At 41.6% G+C, this 18,148-nt stretch overlaps 1 protein-coding gene across 3 annotated transcripts; it reads right to left on the bottom strand.

Annotated features, from left to right (window-relative positions):
- Nucleotides 1-2,972: 2,972 nt before the first annotated feature.
- LOC118405929 lies at nt 2,973-18,065 on the bottom strand. 3 transcript variants are annotated; one of them, XM_035805782.1, is made up of 16 exons: nt 15,881-18,065; nt 13,179-13,263; nt 12,057-12,261; nt 11,715-11,915; nt 11,368-11,573; nt 10,945-11,147; nt 10,604-10,803; nt 10,262-10,462; nt 9,918-10,120; nt 9,717-9,766; nt 8,646-8,785; nt 7,855-7,982; nt 7,186-7,276; nt 6,637-6,740; nt 5,860-5,983; nt 2,973-4,598 (listed from the first exon to the last, which is right to left on the bottom strand). In XM_035805782.1, exon 16 carries the CDS (start codon nt 4,596-4,598, stop codon nt 3,069-3,071), a length of 1,530 nt encoding a protein of 509 aa, XP_035661675.1. In that variant the 5' UTR covers nt 5,860-5,983; nt 6,637-6,740; nt 7,186-7,276; nt 7,855-7,982; nt 8,646-8,785; nt 9,717-9,766; nt 9,918-10,120; nt 10,262-10,462; nt 10,604-10,803; nt 10,945-11,147; nt 11,368-11,573; nt 11,715-11,915; nt 12,057-12,261; nt 13,179-13,263; nt 15,881-18,065; the 3' UTR covers nt 2,973-3,068. The 3 variants fall into 3 exon arrangements, with proteins under 3 accessions (XP_035661675.1, XP_035661677.1, XP_035661676.1); XM_035805784.1 differs by lacking the exon at nt 11,368-11,573; XM_035805783.1 differs by lacking the exons at nt 10,604-10,803; nt 10,945-11,147.
- Nucleotides 18,066-18,148: the final 83 nt, after the last annotated feature.

Raw genomic sequence — 18,148 nt, 5'->3', positions numbered from 1 at the left:
TCAGCTGAAATTATCTTCCAAGCAGTTTTTTTGAGTGTTGGCTAATTGAGTTGGTATGCAAGTGCCTGCATTCACCAATATTCATGTTATCAAAGACATGAGAAAGTGTAAATGGCCTGGCTATGTAGGGTTAGGTCTCCCCTTTTTATGTTGGTACTGGTGTTTTCACTATAATTATATTATATATAATAGAGCAATACTTATAGAAGTCACCTTGTTTTCATAGCAATACTTATAGAAGTCACCTTGTTTTCATACTGATAAAATGTTATCAGGTAGTACGTTTGGCACATGTATGAGGCTACCTCGTAAACCTGTCCATTGAATCCCTCTGCAGCCTCTGTATCTTTCTCTTGTCAAAGTATAGAAGAAATATACTGTATTAGAGACGCTTCCTAATCAAACATCGCAGGAACCAGAATGTTGTTGTCCTGTTGCCAGTTAACTGTATTCAGTACATGATGCCATTAAGAAATTAAACCAATGCAAGATGTGTTATAAAAAGAAAGGTAACCATTTACATATTGCAAAGCTGATGTCTTGTATCTGTGGCGTCAGATACCAGATTTGATGTAAGGAACAACAGTACACTACCTCGGAAGAAATTACATTTGTTTGCCATTATGAAGTGTGTCGGTCTGTTTGTGTTTGAGTGTCTGTGACTCGACAAACCCTTTCCTTCAAAACATCATTTTTGGATAAACGGGTACTTGTAGAAGTGACACTAGCCAGGTAGCCATGACTGCAGTTATAGTTAGGCTACTAAGTAGTTGTAAAAGTGGCACCAATATGGAAGCCAGGAGTACATTGTTGCCATATTCAGTCTTGATAAGTGATGCCACTGTCTACTACACTAGTGTCACCTTTACTACACTAGATCACGTCTTGAATACAGGAAGGAATGCCTAGTTGGCTGTGACACCATGTTGCGTCGACTCAATCCTTGTTTTTTAACAATGTTTATTGCATATATATGTGGAAAACTTAGCCATCTTGTTTTCTTTTACTCTATCTCACTATTTTTTCAATCTGCAGAGGTCAACCATAAGATTTACTTGCTATGGCCAAAATGAGTATATAATATTTTCAAAATAACCCTGCTTGGGGGTCAAAACATTCACCACTTTTGCCTTATGTCAACTCCATTCTGCCACATTAACATCATAGCGTCCAAAACCTTAGCCTGACTAAAGTCGCTCTCCTAGCTGCCAGCCCTTCAGTAAGTTACTGCCACCGAGGGTAGATGGTCATTAATCCCAGCCAGGGAAGGATTGTGTATAAACACAGGCTATCAAAACCAAAGATACAAAAACTAGGAAGTAAAATATAAACTGAGATAAATGGATTGATTGCTAAAGTCTTTAATATGATATTCCAGACATACCTACATCAGAAGACATAACCTTTAAACAGTTTGTCATCAAAGTTCAAAGTGTCACCGAGCACTTGCAGCAAGTTTTGATTATACACAATGGATGGAAAATAAATTACCAGGTGCAAAGATGAGCTACTGTACAGATATTGTTTGTGTACTGCCAAAACATGTCAAAGCAAGAAATAGATAATAGAATTATGTGGCAACTGAAATTTTACAAGCTAGTAGGCATGATATATCTATATAGATGATATTTATAAATAGATATAAAATATATCAATTTGAGAGACTTCAAAATTGAAAGAAATGACACAATTGACATACAATAAAGTTTGGTAGACTAATTGAAACACCTTCCCAATACACAACATTTGCAAATGGTGGTAAAGTGGTACACAACAGCAAATTTGTACCAGAGTATAATAACAAGAATCACACACCACCTGTATAATATAAAAATATAATATAACATAATGACAGCAAACACCATCATACAAACTTTAAGGTACTTAGGGAAAGCAGCTCATCAAAACATCTTGAATCTTTCGGGGCATGTGTATTCATTTGAAAAGTAAAATGTCAGGCTTCCAGTATGATTGATGGCTTCAATATCCATTACTCAGAAGAAAAAACAGGTGAAATTTAACAATGACCTGACCTTATATCAAGCAGTGTTTCGACTTTATGTATGTTTAGTGTTATTACACATATCAGCCTTATGACTTGTTGGTCACTAGACTACACCCATGTCACCTTTCTGGGGTGAACTTTTCCAGGCTCAATGACAAATGAAAAAAACTGTTTGGGTACGTCCTGGTACAATTATAATGAAAGTATAGTTACCCAAAGAGAGTAAAAGATCTGTGGAAGCTTAAATGTAGCTATATCTGGAAGATAGTCTTGTGGGAACATTGCAAAATAGCAATTTTGTTCCTTACAGTTATAACTTCTAAAATTAAATGGCAGCAGTACAATAACATCTACATGTATATAAAAACTGCAGGATCTTAACACAAGAGTCAACAAGGTACCCTGAGACTATGGCACTCAGGGAGTGACCTGTCAAAAACTTGTTTGGAATTCATCTGGTAGTAAGGACATAATAATGATAGTATACATAATAATAGTAACATACATAACAATAGTATACACTAATCCATACAAATTTGGTTGGAATGTTCAGAAAGTTCACAGAGAACACTGAGAGCAAGCATTGATTTATGATAATTAGACCAGAAAAAGTAATTTCGGACAGTTTCCTGACAATTATGACCTCATACCTCTGATATATTTAGTGCTTTTTGTAAATGTTATGCAAATGACTTATACATGATGGAAATACATCGCTCCTTCTAGTTATCCTCTTTGGAATGTCTTGGCAAAAATGCCCCTGCAGTTCCAACATCTAGTTATCCTCTTTGGAATGTCTTGGCAAAAATGCCCCTGCAGTTCCAAAATCAAATGTTAGGGGGCTCAAACCTGCCATTTAAATGTCAAGACCATGTTATGTCTGGGACAAGAGATACATTGAAAAAACTGCTATGATAGAATATTTCTATTAATTATGCAAATGTACTCCCATTTTGCAATGTGTGCAACATTGTCTAAGGTACCTACATACCAAAAATCATTAAAATCTATTGTTCCTTTCTTGAGTTATCCTCTTTGGAAATACCATGCCCAGTCTCTACAATTATTGCACCATGTGAGACATGATGTATAGAGCCTGTAGGTATTGTGAAGTGTCATAAATATCAACAAAATCCAAAGGATCAATGCGTGCTCTCAGTGCCCTCTGTTGCTCTCCTGATACATCCAGACCTCTGGGCACATCAACATTGTTGTGAACCTGCAGTTCAGGCACAGGCCCTTCCCAATCAATGCCATAAGTCTGTTCATCAATTTGTTCTTCCAAAATGTTCTTGATGGCTGACCTCCCCGAGTGCCATAGTCTCATGATACCTTCCACCCACAACTGACGTGGAGATAAGTTGTGGGCTGTCCTGACTTTATGCGAATTAAATCCATCAACAAACGCATCAACAGTTATGTTTATACGGGGGCAAAACACAAAGTGCAGACAGAACAGGTGCAGGGGATTGGATGGGTCTAGCATTCCCTCGGACTCCATGGAGTGGAAGAGAGAACGCCAGACCTCCACTATGCACCGATGCACTTCGCGCCAAAGACGTTCGATTCTCTGGTTATGTGTAGATTTCCCAGTCAAGAAGGGATTTTTCTCAACCCCTCTCTTAATCAGCATATACAAGGCTACTTTGGTATTTTCCATACCATAGTCTGACCTCACCCGGGCTGGAACACCCCACTGGGCGACTGCCAAACGAAAAGCCTTGTACACTGTTGCAGCCCTATTATTAGTATTACATACAAGGTACACAATAGTCCTGGAAAAACCATCAATCCCCCCCTGAAACACAAACCCCCATCTAATCAGTTTCATATGACTGTCAATGTGCCACAAGGCATTCGGGCATGGGACATGATATGTTCTACGGGATGTGGTGAGAAACCACCGCAGGGCAGTATTGATAGGATCCACTCTGTGAATAGAGTCACGGAGTCTCTGCCTTGACACATATATTCCCTGGGATTTTAATGTACCCCAAAGATAATTTTCCCCATGATTTGGCAACAATCTTTTTAGGCCAATCACTGCCATGTCCAGTTCCTCATTTGTGATTTCTGTATAATTTTTCCCCCCCAAGTCAAACTCTCTCTGTCTCCTCTTCAACGTGCTAAAGGAAACACCTAACAGTTCGGCAATTTTCAGCCAGGTGAATCCGAGTTCACGCAGGTATGATACCTGTTCTTCTGTTATGTGCTTTCGCGGCCTTCCCATGCTGCTGTGCTCCAGAGAAACTCGATACCTATACGAGTCCACCTCTTCTGCTTTCTTGGCATAGAATGAATGTGTCTGTTCTAAATCATCCTGTAGATTACTGCAGGCCGAAAGTACTTGTTTCAGGTATCCAAGACGGTAGGGAGAAGGTTCTCTCATGGCAGACAATACGATGGAACTGATCAGTGCAAGATTTCTGATTGCTGACTCCAGTCTGCATAAGACATAACTGATCTCATGGCTACTTTGTGTGCCTTGTTTGGCTTGACATTCTGCAATAAGGCCATTAATGACCTCCACAAAGTTGCACATCTCTCTATCAGTAGGTAATGCTCTTGCATGGGTCTCACCTCTGAACTCCATCTGAGTAGAAAAGAAACATAAAATACTTAACAGATGTCCTTGGCAGCCAATAATACTTGGTGTGGCTTTCAGATTTATTTGAACCAATAACAAAAATATGGCTTTCATTAGGGATGGTAATTAAGAAAGTTCATATCACTGTTCAGGGCTCGAAATACCACCTGCATATGCAGGTTAGTACAGGTAAAATTGGAGCTGTGCAGGTATTTCTGATGTCTACCTGCACCTAACCTGCACTGGTACATGTACTGGGTTTCATACAGAAATGATGCAGGTGTATGAAGATTGTTATTAGCTACATTGACTGTTACCACAATAAAAGAAAAAAATAGCAATGGTTCCTCAACAGTTTTAGTATGATCCATACTTCCTAAATTCAGAGTGGTGCAGGTAAAATTTGTCTGGTGCAGGTAATTTTCAATGTCCCCTGCACCAGTGCAGGTATGCAGAAAAAACTATTTCGAGCCCTGTTGTTATATAACCTACTGGTACAGCATATAAACTGCACACTCTAAGTTTGGAAAGTAAAACATCATTAGAAAGTTTGCTTCGTTAGTTTTAAGACAATATTCCAGGAACATGTATTTTGCAGCCATCATCATGACTGATTATGTGGATGAAAATGTTTTGGTAAAGACATGCAGGATTTGTTCTCCTGTTTTGATTGTAAACAGGTAAACAAGACATATAGCCAATTTGACAATTTGAAGCCCCAAAAGCAGTGCAGTCCTGACTCTTCAGTCAGATTTCCAAAGGCTCAGCTGATCATGTAGACCTCACACCACTGCAATAGCAAGACTACTCTAACTGGGCTGACGACTGTCGTTACTATTAACATGGATACGTGAATTCGCATCTGGCAGAAAACAACGTGTGCTCTACCAGAATGCCTCCTTAAAATGGGAATAACTTATGTGGCACAAGGCATATTTGTCACTCAAGAGTTGAAATTCATAGATGACATCACCCCTATCCAGAGCAGACTTACACGCCAACCCTCCCACCTACAAGAAGACCTAAATTTGCTACACCAATGGGCCACAGAAAGCTCCCTGAAAATTTAAGATGATGCATGTATACTTTAATAAAACTCCGCCTCCACTTCCACCACTCCACATCAGCAACCAAAGCTTGAGGGAAGTTCGTGTTGCTAACTTGCTGAGCATATAGGCACAAGCAGAACCGAACTGGGACACTCATAGAAAAGAGAGCTTCTTGCCTGTGTTAATGGATAGAAACACTGCTAACAGTGCCTATTTACCTTTTCACTTCAGTCTGGAAGGTTTTGATGGAGAAGGGCAGGCAAGACCGACTTCCAACAGCACCAGGAAGAGCCTGGTCAGCAGATCTACACTGGCCTCCTGTCTACTGTCTGTAGGTACAACCTGCAGGGAGGGGCAGATATTTCATCCCTATGTAACAGATGTAACATGACAACAGCATATACATGTAGAGCACATAAAAGGCCAGGCCTGGGAGACAGCCCAGCCTTTTATCAAACTCGTCTGAAAGCACCAAATTTGGTACACAAGTCATGTAGTTGAACATACTCGATAAAAATTTGGATCTAGAGGTGAAGTGAGAGGCATCTGTGCTTTGAAAATGGCCAAAAAAATGGCAAAAAATTATTTCTGGGTAGGAGTTGAAGGAATTGAGATGCCTCCACATCTATACTTGTTCAGAGTACAGGTGTGCCAAATTTGGTGCTATTAGACAAATTTGAAAAATGTTCAGTTATGCTGCTGGCCTTTAGAAAGTACTTTTAGCCCATGACAGTATGATATATATTTATCTTATCTCCAAAGACAATAACCCGGCTGTCACCATAAATTATGTGTCAGTCTTGTAATTAGTGGATACATTTATGTCATACATGGACTGTAATAATGTTTAACAAAGGTGACCTGTAGCCATGTGCAAATTACCTGAAATTCAAGTCTAAAGGGATTGATAGTTGGAAGATTAAACCTATTGCCACTAAGGGTGTACCAGTACCACACAAAAATGTTAGACATTGGAAAGAACCATGGACACTTACTTGCTAACCCCACCTGCCGAGTGTACTGGTCCTGCAGATTTCCGAGCGTATACAGGAACGGTCCTTACGCTGATCGGGGGTGCCTCATTCAGTCCTACCAGAAACTAACAAACACAAGAAATATTATACAACAAAACCAACATTAGCAAGCAAATGCAGAATATTTCCTGTCCCATTCTTGTGTACCTACATGTGCATGTACAAAGATCCCACCATCTGACATTTGGGGGGAAAATATGCAAACTAGAAAGGCAGCATTTACAGGCAAATATAATGTTTACCTTGCCTAACTGCTCAGTTTATCTATTCTTTCTCAAACACCTTTATCTACATAGCAGTCCTCCAGCTCTGTCCCATTACTAAATGAACACCACAGGGTGTTTGCTTCACCTCCAGTAACCACGGTGACAGCTGTTGGGTCCAGGTCAATGGCATTATTTGTTTGGAGAAGAAGAAACCGAGCAAAAACAATATGCTTCCCCTCTGTAAAGGTAAACATACCAAAGACAAAACAAGTCAGAAAAAAAATCCTTAGAAATCTAACTGTACCTGGCTGGCCACTTGGGTTCCAGCTCATCCCAGAGGTTCTTCAGCATCATCTAGCCCAGCCCAGGGAAGAAGTCTGTTCTGTACAGCAGGTCTGGAAAAAACATTTTAAAAAATTTCATCACCAAGGACAGCAGCAAAGAGGGATTAAAAAAAGATGTGCCACAAGGGTACATATAAAACCTGCCGTACATAGCAAGCAGCAGCTATATTTCACTGAATTCTAATGAACATTATTAACCATTATTGATTGAATTATCAGATGCTTCAAGAAAATTCTAGGGTCGAGATAACTGTAGCCTGTGTTTACACAAGCTCTCGCTGGCTAGAATCAATGACCCCTCCTAGGGTGGCGGCAATTGTAGGGCCGGCCGCAAGGGGCGCGATTTTAGTCAGGCTAGAGAAAACTGGTTATAAGATCCTCTGTGATTCACAGATGGTCATATACAATGTAGATAGACTAAGGTATAAATGAGATTTTTACTGAACCTTTATTTAGCCATGAATATACTCATTGTCCTTTCCACCATTTCAATGGTTCATTCTTCATCCTACTTTATGAGTACCAAGTTCGTGTAGCCATACGCAAGCACACATGCACACACATATCCATAGAGTTTTGTCTGATAAAAAAACATGCATCTAACACAAAAAAAATTTTCAATTGCAGACCTTGTCTGTCATGTGTTCCTTGCTGTTGTCGTTCCAGGCAGACACGCACCAGAGAGAAGAGTCCTGTTGTAAGAGTGGGAGTGTACTCAGGAAGTAGTCAAAGAAGTCAGGAGCTATGTCTAGATTATCTGCAGAAAAAAACAACCATAATGTTATTAAACATAGACTTAAGATTTCAAGATGAAATCATTGGTTCCATTTAAATATAGTAAGAGCTTTTAGGGACAACCACAGAATTCCAAACTGTCAATATAAGGCAACACCAAGTAAATTTTCTGTATGGCATTTTTTCCCCTCTTGTATTAAATAGTGTCACTTGCTGTGGCCTAAACATGATTGTACATTTTGTAAATACTTTTCTTCTGTTACATGATTGTACATGTACTTGCAATTTTGCAAGTTGTCAGAATTTGAAGAAATTTCAGCAAACACCCAGTACATTGTCCATGCCACACCACGGCACAAGCTTTGGTACACAGTTGACTAGATTCATTCAACAGTGATTCATAATACTGACCCTGAAATTATTCACTAGTATGCAATTCATAGGTTGCAGGTGGGTACTGTGAGCCCTGCACAAATAAGAAGCTTGTATTGTATTGCCATTTTCAAACAGCAACATACATAGACATGCTCAGGAAAGACACTGGCCTTGAGGTTGACAACCTACAACGAGCAATGATAGACGCATGGGCTGCCATCACAACTCGAGGCCGGATGGACTCGACTTAAGCAAGCAAGCATACATATCATATTTATTTAATGTCATTTGTATCCTCAATAATACTGACCTTTTACTATTAAAACACTTCCATATCCAAGCCTGTTGAAGATTTGGTTGAAGGCCCACTTGTAGTGGCGGGAGATCTTGTAGTATCCTCGTAACCTCTTGTGGTTGAGGGGATACTGGGATGTCACTCAAGTCAGGTTGCTGAAAAGCACCACCAAGAGAGGGATAAAGAAGTCTTTATCAATGTTCAAAGTTGTTAATTCTTTGACTATAATTTCGCAAAGAAATCTAGAATTCAACAATGGTTAGTGAAAAATTGAAGTAATATTCCACCAATAAAACAAATGATGCTGTACAAATATCTATGATTGAATGTAGTTTGGTAGAGCCTTATTTTGAATTGTTTTCCGCAAACAGGTTTTCGAAAACCCTGTCAAGTTCAGACAGCGAAATGGGGCGGAAAACCCTGTCCAGTCTGTCAAGAGGGACTGCATAGGGGTTCCTGACAATGCTTTCTGCTAAATTCAGACAGAGCATAATACTAACTGATGTACATTACAGTAGAATTGGCAGCATCATGAGTGACCCTAACCCTAAATAGTAGGTCCATACACACAAAGTCAGTTCTGTCAAATGCAAAGTACCCAATTAACACTTGTCTGGTGGGACATCATGAGAATTACACCCATTGTCCGTCCATTTCTGGTTGCTAAATAGTGGCAATACATTACAAAGACAGGCTTTGAAGTATTTTTAATCATCAGTGTGTGGTATTTCAAGAGCTGGTTTGTTCAAGCTTTTTTAAAATCCTAGGTCTGTATAAATCATGGTTTATGCATAATAATAAAACATTAACAATGAGAAAGTTTTCCACATCAACATGACTTTAGTACACAATTTATAACATAACTACACATATTTTACAATGCACTACAGTAAAGCCAAGGCGGCATTGTCCCAACCCTAGTACAAGCTGTGGGCTATACAGACTCACTGAAATGCCCTACCCAAGATTGATATGCATCCTCCCATTTTAGCAAGGACCCAAACAAACATACTTGTACAAAGCTATTAAGCCAATAAGACATTAAAACTTGTGTTCTGAGATATCCTCACTGTAAAACACACCCACCAGGTGTAAGAAGACATCCTCCCTCACACTCCAGCCGCTCTCAGGAACACCTGTGGGGAAAGTTTAAGACGTTTGACACGGATGGCTAATCTCCAAGCAGGTCCGATTGCTGCAGTTTGCACAAAACTTGGCAATGACAATGATGGTCATGCTGCAGCTGGTACAAAATACCATCTTCAGCAAAGAGTAAATGTGTGTTACCTCTGCTTCTCCTCTGCAGCTGCAACTGTGTGTGCTGCTTCCTTCAGTCGTTTCTCCTCACGCAGCTTCTGCAGCTGGTGGTACGCTCGACGACTGCCCTCAAACTTTGGCCCGGTGAGCCTTGAACCCTGCCTGGTAGCCACCCAGTGCAGCTTCACCTCTCGTCTATTCTCTAGCTCAACTCCAGCCGCTCTCAGGAACACCTGTGGGGAAGGATAAGACATTTGACACGGATGGCTAATCTCCAAGCAGATCCTACAGTATAAGATATCGTCTCTGATGTCTCGTGTCTTGACACAGTTGGTACAAAATACCATCTTCTACAAAGAGTAAATGTGTGTTACCTCTTCTCCTCGGCAGCTGCAACTCTGTGTGCTGCTTCCTTCAGTCGTTTCTCCTCACGCAGCTTCTGCAGCTGGTGGTACGCTCGACGACTGCCATCAAACTTTGGCCCGGTGAGCCTTGAACCCTGCCTGGTAGCCACCCAGTGCAGCTTCACCTCTCGTCTCTTCTCTAGCTCACACTCCAGCCGCTCTCAGGAACACCTGTGGGGAAGGATAAGACATTTGACACGGATGGCTAATCTCCAAGCAGATCCTACGGTATAAGATATCGTCTCTGATGTCTCGTGTCTTGCCACAGTTGGTACAAAATACCATCTTCTGCAAAGAGTAAATGTGTGTTACCTCTTCTCCTCGGCAGCTGCAACTCTGTCTGCTGCTTCCTTCAGTCGTTTCTCCTCACACAGCTTCTGCAGCTGGTGGTACGCTCGACGACTGCCCTCAAACTTTGGCCCGGTGAGCCTTGAACCCTGCCTGGTAGCCACCCAGTGCAGCTTCACCTCTCGTCTCTTCTCTAGCTCAACTCCAGCCGCTCTCAGGAACACCTGTGGGGAAGGATAAGACATTTGACAATGATGGCTAATCTCCAAGCAGATCCTACGGTATAAGATATCGTCTCTGATGTCTCGTGTCTTGCCACAGTTGGTACAAAATACCATCTTCTGCAAAGAGTAAATGTGTGTTACCTCTTCTTCTCCTCGGCAGCTGCAACTCTGTGTGCTGCTTCCTTCAGTCGTTTCTCCTCACACAGCTTCTACAGCTGGTGGTACGCTCGACGACTGCCCTCAAACTTTGGCCCGGTGAGCCTTGAACCCTGCCTGGTAGCCACCCAGTGCAGCTTCACCTCTCGTCTCTTCTCTAGCTCAACTCCAGCCGCTCTCAGGAACACCTGTGGGGAAGGATAAAACGTTTACACGGATGGCTAATCTCCAAGCAGATCCTACGGTATGAGATAGTGTGTCTGATGTCTCGTGTGTTGTCTCCTGTGTTGTCACGTGTGGTGCCTGTCCGATTGCCGCACCTTGCACAAAACATGGCATTGACACTGATGGTCGTGCCACAGTTGGTACAAAATGCCATCTTCTGCAAAGAACTTAAATGTGCGTTACCTCTTCTCCTCCTTGGCAGGTGCTGCTGTGTGTGCTGCTTCCTTCAGTCGTGTCTTCCCACGCAGCTTCTGCAGCCGGTGGCGTGATCGACGACTGCTCTCCGACTTCTGCAGCCTGGTGACCCTAAACTCTGCCTGGTAGCCACCCAGTGCAGCTTCACCTCTCGTCTCTTCTCTAGCTCACACTCCAGCCGCTCTCAGGAACACCTGTGGGGAAGGATAAGACATTTGACACGGATGGCTAATCTCCAAGCAGATCCTACGGTATAAGATATTGTCTCTGATGTCTCGTGTCTTGCCACAGTTGGTACAAAATACCATCTTCTGCAAAGAGTAAATGTGTGTTACCTCTTCTCCTCGGCAGCTGCAACTCTGTGTGCTGCTTCCTTCAGTCGTTTCTCCTCACACAGCTTCTGCAGCTGGTGGTACGCTCGACGACTGCCCTCAAACTTTGGCCCGGTGAGCCTTGAACTCTGCCTGGTAGCCACCCAGTGCAGCTTCACCTCTCGTCTCTTCTCTAGCTCACACTCCAGCCGCTCTCAGGAACACCTGTGGGGAAGGATAAGACATTTGACAATGATGGCTAATCTCCAAGCAGATCCTACGGTATAAGATATTGTCTCTGATGTCTCGTGTCTTGCCGCAGTTGGTACAAAATACCATCTTCTGCAAAGAGTAAATGTGTGTTACCTCAGTCTTCTCCTCGGCAGCTGCAACTCTGTGTGCTGCTTCCTTCAGTCGTTTCTCCTCACGCAGCTTCTGCAGCTGGTGGTACGCTCGACGACTGCCCTCAAACTTTGGCCCGGTGACCCTTGAAGCCTGCCTGGTAGCCACCCAGTGCAGCTTCACCTCTCGTCTCTTCTCTAGCTCACACTCCAGCCGCTCTCAGGAACACCTGTGGGGAAGGATAAGACATTTGACACGGATGGCTAATCTGCAAGCAGATCCTACGGAGTACAAGGATCAAACACATTCTAACCATAAAATGCATTTGACTATCAACTGCGCAAAATGTTAACAGTATGCTATGTAAAAAAAAACCTGGATAAGCAAAGCCCGAACGAGATGGCATATTCCGACGAGGACAACCTCTGCTTGACGGTATCCAATTACCACAAGAATTAAGGCACGATCATAAGGAAGACCTGAACCACTATGTGGACGGCGTAGGGGTGAAAACTGAAATTATTACATCCATAATAAAAACAGCTATGGCAAAAAAAAAAGAATGTGCATCATTTCGCAACGGAGTACAGAGGACATGCCAATCCACATGCGATTGCGGCATACGGAACATAGAGATATAGGTGCGAACACTCAACGCACAAAGTGATTACGAGACTCTGTTGCTGGAGCCGAGGTTACCCTCCAGTCACAGAGTAATTAGGGAACTTGATACCCCTGTTATATAAAAAAAAAAAAAAAATATCTACAGAATGACAGGACCATTATAACATCAACAATTTATAATGTTTCAAAAGCAGGCATTCTTCATAATAAACCTTATTTATTTGGCAAAGGTACCTGTTTGTGGAACTCTAGTTCAACATATGACAACATCTAGGGAACATAATTTATGTACTGTGAGGAATCTTTTTTAAACTACAGGTTCAGTATAATCAAATCTGCTTCTAAGTCAAATCTCCCTTGTACATTTATTGGGAGGGTGTAGTGTACTGTTGCATTTATTGACTGACATTCATAACATAAACATCTTATCACTTCAACAAATAGCAAGTACAGACTTTGTAAGCTGTATGAATTTTTACAGTTTTATGCACATGGAATTTGCACGTCAGGGAATGTACTTACCCAAGTAAGCTGGGAGCCGCCTGGAAACTTACCACTACTCAAGAAAGTGGAGTAGTCCTGGAGGATGCCATGCAGCACCTGAAGCCTGGTGACAGATAAAAATATTTAGTGGCTACATGGAGGGACAGGGTAAATTTTTGTCCACCCCAGATTTCTACCTTGATGTAGAGGAAACAGCCATCTGATTTGTGCAAACAACCAGCTGTACAGAGCAAACACCAAGCAAACATTCCCAAAACCATAAACTGTTAGTTGTGTGAAATGACATGACAATGTGACAAGACATTGCCGTCAAAATGCTACAAATGCTACGAATTTAAAACAGGAACAGAGCCTCTACCACTAGTACCAAACCCTGCATTTACTATAGATTAGGTAGGCCCAAACTCCAAGCTAATATTACTAGGCCCAAACTATCACCTCACCTACTTACAGTATAACCTGAGCATCAGGCAATCACCAAAAACCCATGTACCAAAAATTTTTGCAATTGCATGACTTGTTCTGAAGATGTGTTGCCGGACACACACTCACATGTTAATGAAAATCATATGTCAGCTACCTGCATTTCATGCAGGTAAAGGTAATAATGTGAATTATTACCCAAAATTCACATAATTTGAGGAAATTCCATAATACCAGGTGAATACCAGTACCACCAGACAGTAGCAATATACCTGTAATAAGAAGGCTGTATAAACTCTACGGCAAACATTTGTGACATTTGCAAATCATATTGCTGTATAAACTGTATGGCAAACAGAGATTTCATATTTGTGACCTTTGCAAATCATATTACTGTAAATGCATTTAAGTTCGAGGGGATTTAATTTGCACGGTAGCGGGAAAATGGAGTGTTCCCTGTGGTTTTAAGTTCATGTTAGCACCATCCTGCGAGCTGAAATGCCTTTAGTGATTTATACTGATACACACAAACTAGTGCCTCTGCAAACTGCCAGTCGGAAACCACCTTACTGGTTACTCGGCAAGGATGCTACAAATGGACAAAACAGTTCACTCTTGACTTTGACCGTGCTGGCATGAACACCCCCTGTCACTGATATAACTCTCAATTCCTAGTACAGTACTACTTTTCTATCATGATGTTATGCAGTATGGCATAATGAGTGAAAGCATGCTCAAAACATGTCTTTACCATGGTATCAAGTACCTCAAACATTTCAATATAATACTGCAATTTTTGCGGCGGTGAACTGGCCACCACGAAAACCGGGAACATAAAACCACAGCGAAAGTATCTGCATAATATTACATTACAGAAAGGGTGGTGCAACTAGCTACCTGTGTACGTCAAACATAGTGGAAGAGGAAAGATAGTTTATTTCAAACTCACGAGAGAAAAGAGCTGTTTGAAGTTTCAAGAGCCCACTAAATTCCACCCAAATTCTCCGCATTCACTGACAAAAAAGAAAGCAATTTCCCTCCCAACATCACGACGCACACATTACAGAAAAGGTGGGGTCATCCTTCTCCCCCAAAAGAAGACAAACCCAATAATCTCAGAATCTGGATTTAGCTTTTAGACAAGAGTAGACACAAGCTATATACATTGGTACCCTTCCATGTTACCTCCAATTATTGCCCACGGGCAAGAATTTGCAAGAAATGATTATGCAATTATTGAATTTCTTCAAAACAGAAGTTAGCATTGTAAAATGTCACACAGTATCATGCAAATTAGGTGATTTCCATAGTTGAGGTCATGGTTCAAGATGATCACTCGCACTTCTTTCAAATGGCCAAGGACCAGATCACATATAGGATTTTAGCCCCTGAAATTTAATATCCAATCAGACATGACAATTCTATATGTAAAATTGATGAATTGGGCCCGTACATCAGGGCCCTTGGTCGGACCCTTACGTTGTTGTTTTTGTCCTGAGTGAGGCTGCTAAAGATGACCTCTAGTGGATAGTTGCATTTTGAAATGCTGTAAAAATTGTTTCATTGATTAGATCAATGAATCAATCAAGTGGTTTATTAGTTTTGTAACAGTGGGGTTTAAGCGCTGCAAAACTGACCATGCCAACGGCTCTAGTCTAGAGCTTTTGGTGTTGTGGTTTGCACATTGGATTTGTAATCCGCCGACCCGGGTTCGATCCCCGGTGTCGGCATGTTTGTTTCTTTCTGTTCTTACTCGACCTTCTATATTTCTACAGTTTTAAAAAAAAGCGTGGCAGCCATGGGCTGAATAATATTATGCCCTCTCTACAACCAATGAGGTTATATCACCTTGTTAAAAGCTCCTTGGTTACAACAAAACAAACATAATTTGTTTATTTATTTATTGTATTGCCTAACGAACGAGTGTGCAATCAAAATCAAAACATCTCCAGATGCAGCAGGTGTTGTTTTTTTTAATTGGGGATACAGAAGGGTTGTGTGATTTGAATTTCAAAAATATGGTTATCATGTTACGGAGGTATGTTGTTGTTGTTGTTGTTGTTGTCCTCATTTAACGTCTATTATTTCGCTAGACGTGGTCTCTTGGTGCTGAGTAACACATGGTTCGCACATGGGTGGGAGGGGGGCAGACGTCAGGACCTTTGACTGGGTTTTTTACTGACAAAGAAACAGATGCGGAGCTCTATTAATTTTTGTTAACAGTATTTTGTGACATATGCGTCTCATAGTCAAAGTTGTAGACAGTCATAAGGCACATAAAATCAATGGATTCTAACCTTGCAGTTGTAGCTGGCCAGGTGCACGAGTCCTTCTGGTCTGTTTACATCCGGGTTTTTCGGGTGATGGTGATGACGTCACGGTCAGGGCAGTGCGATGACGATGTTGTTTTTCTTTGCGTTTGCATGCGATTTTCTTTCCCCCGCGGTGATTTGTTCTCTCGCGCTTGCATGCGGTTTTTTTCCTCGCTCGCAAATCATCATCATCGTTTTCGCCGAGAGAGATGTAAAATCATCATCATCGTTTTCGCCGAGAGAGATGTAAAATCATCATCATCGTTTCCGCCGAGAGAGAGGAAACAAAATCACAGGCACACGCGAAAGACAACGCCGCGAAAAGGGATCGATGGGTGCAAACTGGGAAGAAAAACGTTTGTTTGTACTGAATACAAATCCTAAAATATACAATGCGAGTGTGAGGTCTATCTTACTTCTGGGTCTTGATTTCGGTAAAGTAATTTCTCGCGTTTGCATGTGGTGTTTTTACTTCTCGCTCGCGCTGGCTGACTTGCTGCGAGCGAGGACAAATCCTGGGCGGGAGGAAATAAACGCCAGGGGGATAGGAATAATAATCAGGCACGTCAGGCGAAAGAAGAACGTGAGCGAGATGAAACTGCATTATCATAATGACATGAATAAAATGTTGTTGTTGTAAAATCAATGCCTGTGGTGGGTAAAGTTAGGTGATAATTTAATTGCGAGCCATATTAAAACACACGTACTATTTATTATCGAAATAGGTCCAGCCTTTTGGCAGGATGCCCCATTCAATAAGACTTGTTTGCCCTATTGACATGCCAATCGTAATAAGGCACCTGTAGACGTTTAGGACAACATCTGTTGATTTAAATTCTCATTCATTCCCGGCTGAGGAAAGGCTGGACTTTCTTGCTCAGTTGTAACCGCAACAATCATGATTTGCGATGTATGATGCGATGCATATCTATAACATACTAGACACATGGAACTGTGTTTCATGCATTATCCTTCAAATGTTAAAGCACCATTTTACCCACATCAAGATCACACTTTGCTATACTTCTTAATCATCCAGATACACAGTTCTTTAATGGTGTTTGTGTAGGCTTAGACGACTGTCTGCAAAATAGTCGGTGTTTTCTCTCACATAAGATTTGTTTTCTCCCGCAAGGTATTTTCTCTCACGCAAGATATTTTCCCTCGCGCAAAGTATCATCTCTCGCGTAAGATCTCTACTCTCTTCTGCAAAATATTTTCTCTCGCGAAAGATATTTTCCCTCTCGCAAGATATTACTTTCCCGCAAAGTATTATCTCTCACGTAAGATATTTTCCATCCCGCAAAATATTTTATCTTGCGCAAGATATTTTCTCCCCTACAGAAAATATCTAGCGCGAGAGAAAATACTTTGTGGGAGAGGAAATATCGTGTAACGGTGCTTGGGAGAATGGATGCTTTACGGGAGAGAAAATCGTGGCAAGATCACTTTATGTGAGAGCATGCCATCGCCATTGTTGTTGAGTGTATGCGTGTTTGTTTGTTTGTAGTGTGTGTGTGTGTGTGTGTGTGTGTGTGTGTGTGTGTGTGTGTGTGTGTGTGTGTGTGGAGGAAAGAGAGCAAGAGCAAGTACCTTATATGCATATATGACAAGACTCTCGGTAATAACTTTCTGTCAAATGATTAGAGAAAATTATTGTATATTCGATATGAATACAATTCTATTGAATGAAGTGATGTCTACATAGTATACTTAGACTGGCAAATGTACATGTGCAATGCTGGGGTAGCGATTCTGTTTAACAATTTTACTTATGCGTTCAAATGAACACACTGTACACAAGCACTCATCATGCACGGCCGGTCATAATCACTAGTCACGAAATACATTGTACACACGCACATACACACACACGTGCACACACATACGCACACACACATACATGATACATACGCACATACATACACATATACATACAAACAAACACACACACACAGAGATGCTGTCAGAGGTAATCTATGATATCCAAGTCATCAGTAACGTTGTTTAAGCATTTACTCCCATCCATCACCAAATGTCCGTTTTTCCTCTCGCGCCCTCTTTTGTTTTCCCTCTGACGGGTGTAGTTTATTTCCTCTCGCGCGGTTTCTTTTATCTCTCTCCGCGTTTTCTTTCCTCGCGACGATTTTTCTTCTTTTGACACCGTTGGCGCTCCATAGGAGAGTCCTTTCCTCTGTCGGAGGACAGCGAGGGGAGAGGTATGTCTCTTGTCGAGTTCAGCCGAGCGCGCGA

Source organism: Branchiostoma floridae, chromosome 18, assembly GCF_000003815.2.
Source record: "Branchiostoma floridae strain S238N-H82 chromosome 18, Bfl_VNyyK, whole genome shotgun sequence".
NCBI classification, from domain to species: Eukaryota; Metazoa; Chordata; class Leptocardii; order Amphioxiformes; family Branchiostomatidae; genus Branchiostoma; species Branchiostoma floridae.
Note: the sequence above shows the minus strand (reverse complement) of the source record. Positions and strands in the feature narration are given on the sequence as shown.

Excerpts from the sequence above, each read along its gene's own strand:
- LOC118405929 (XM_035805782.1), bottom strand. The coding sequence starts at position 4,598 with ATGGAGTTCAGAGGTGAGACCCATGCAAGAGCATTACCTACTGATAGA.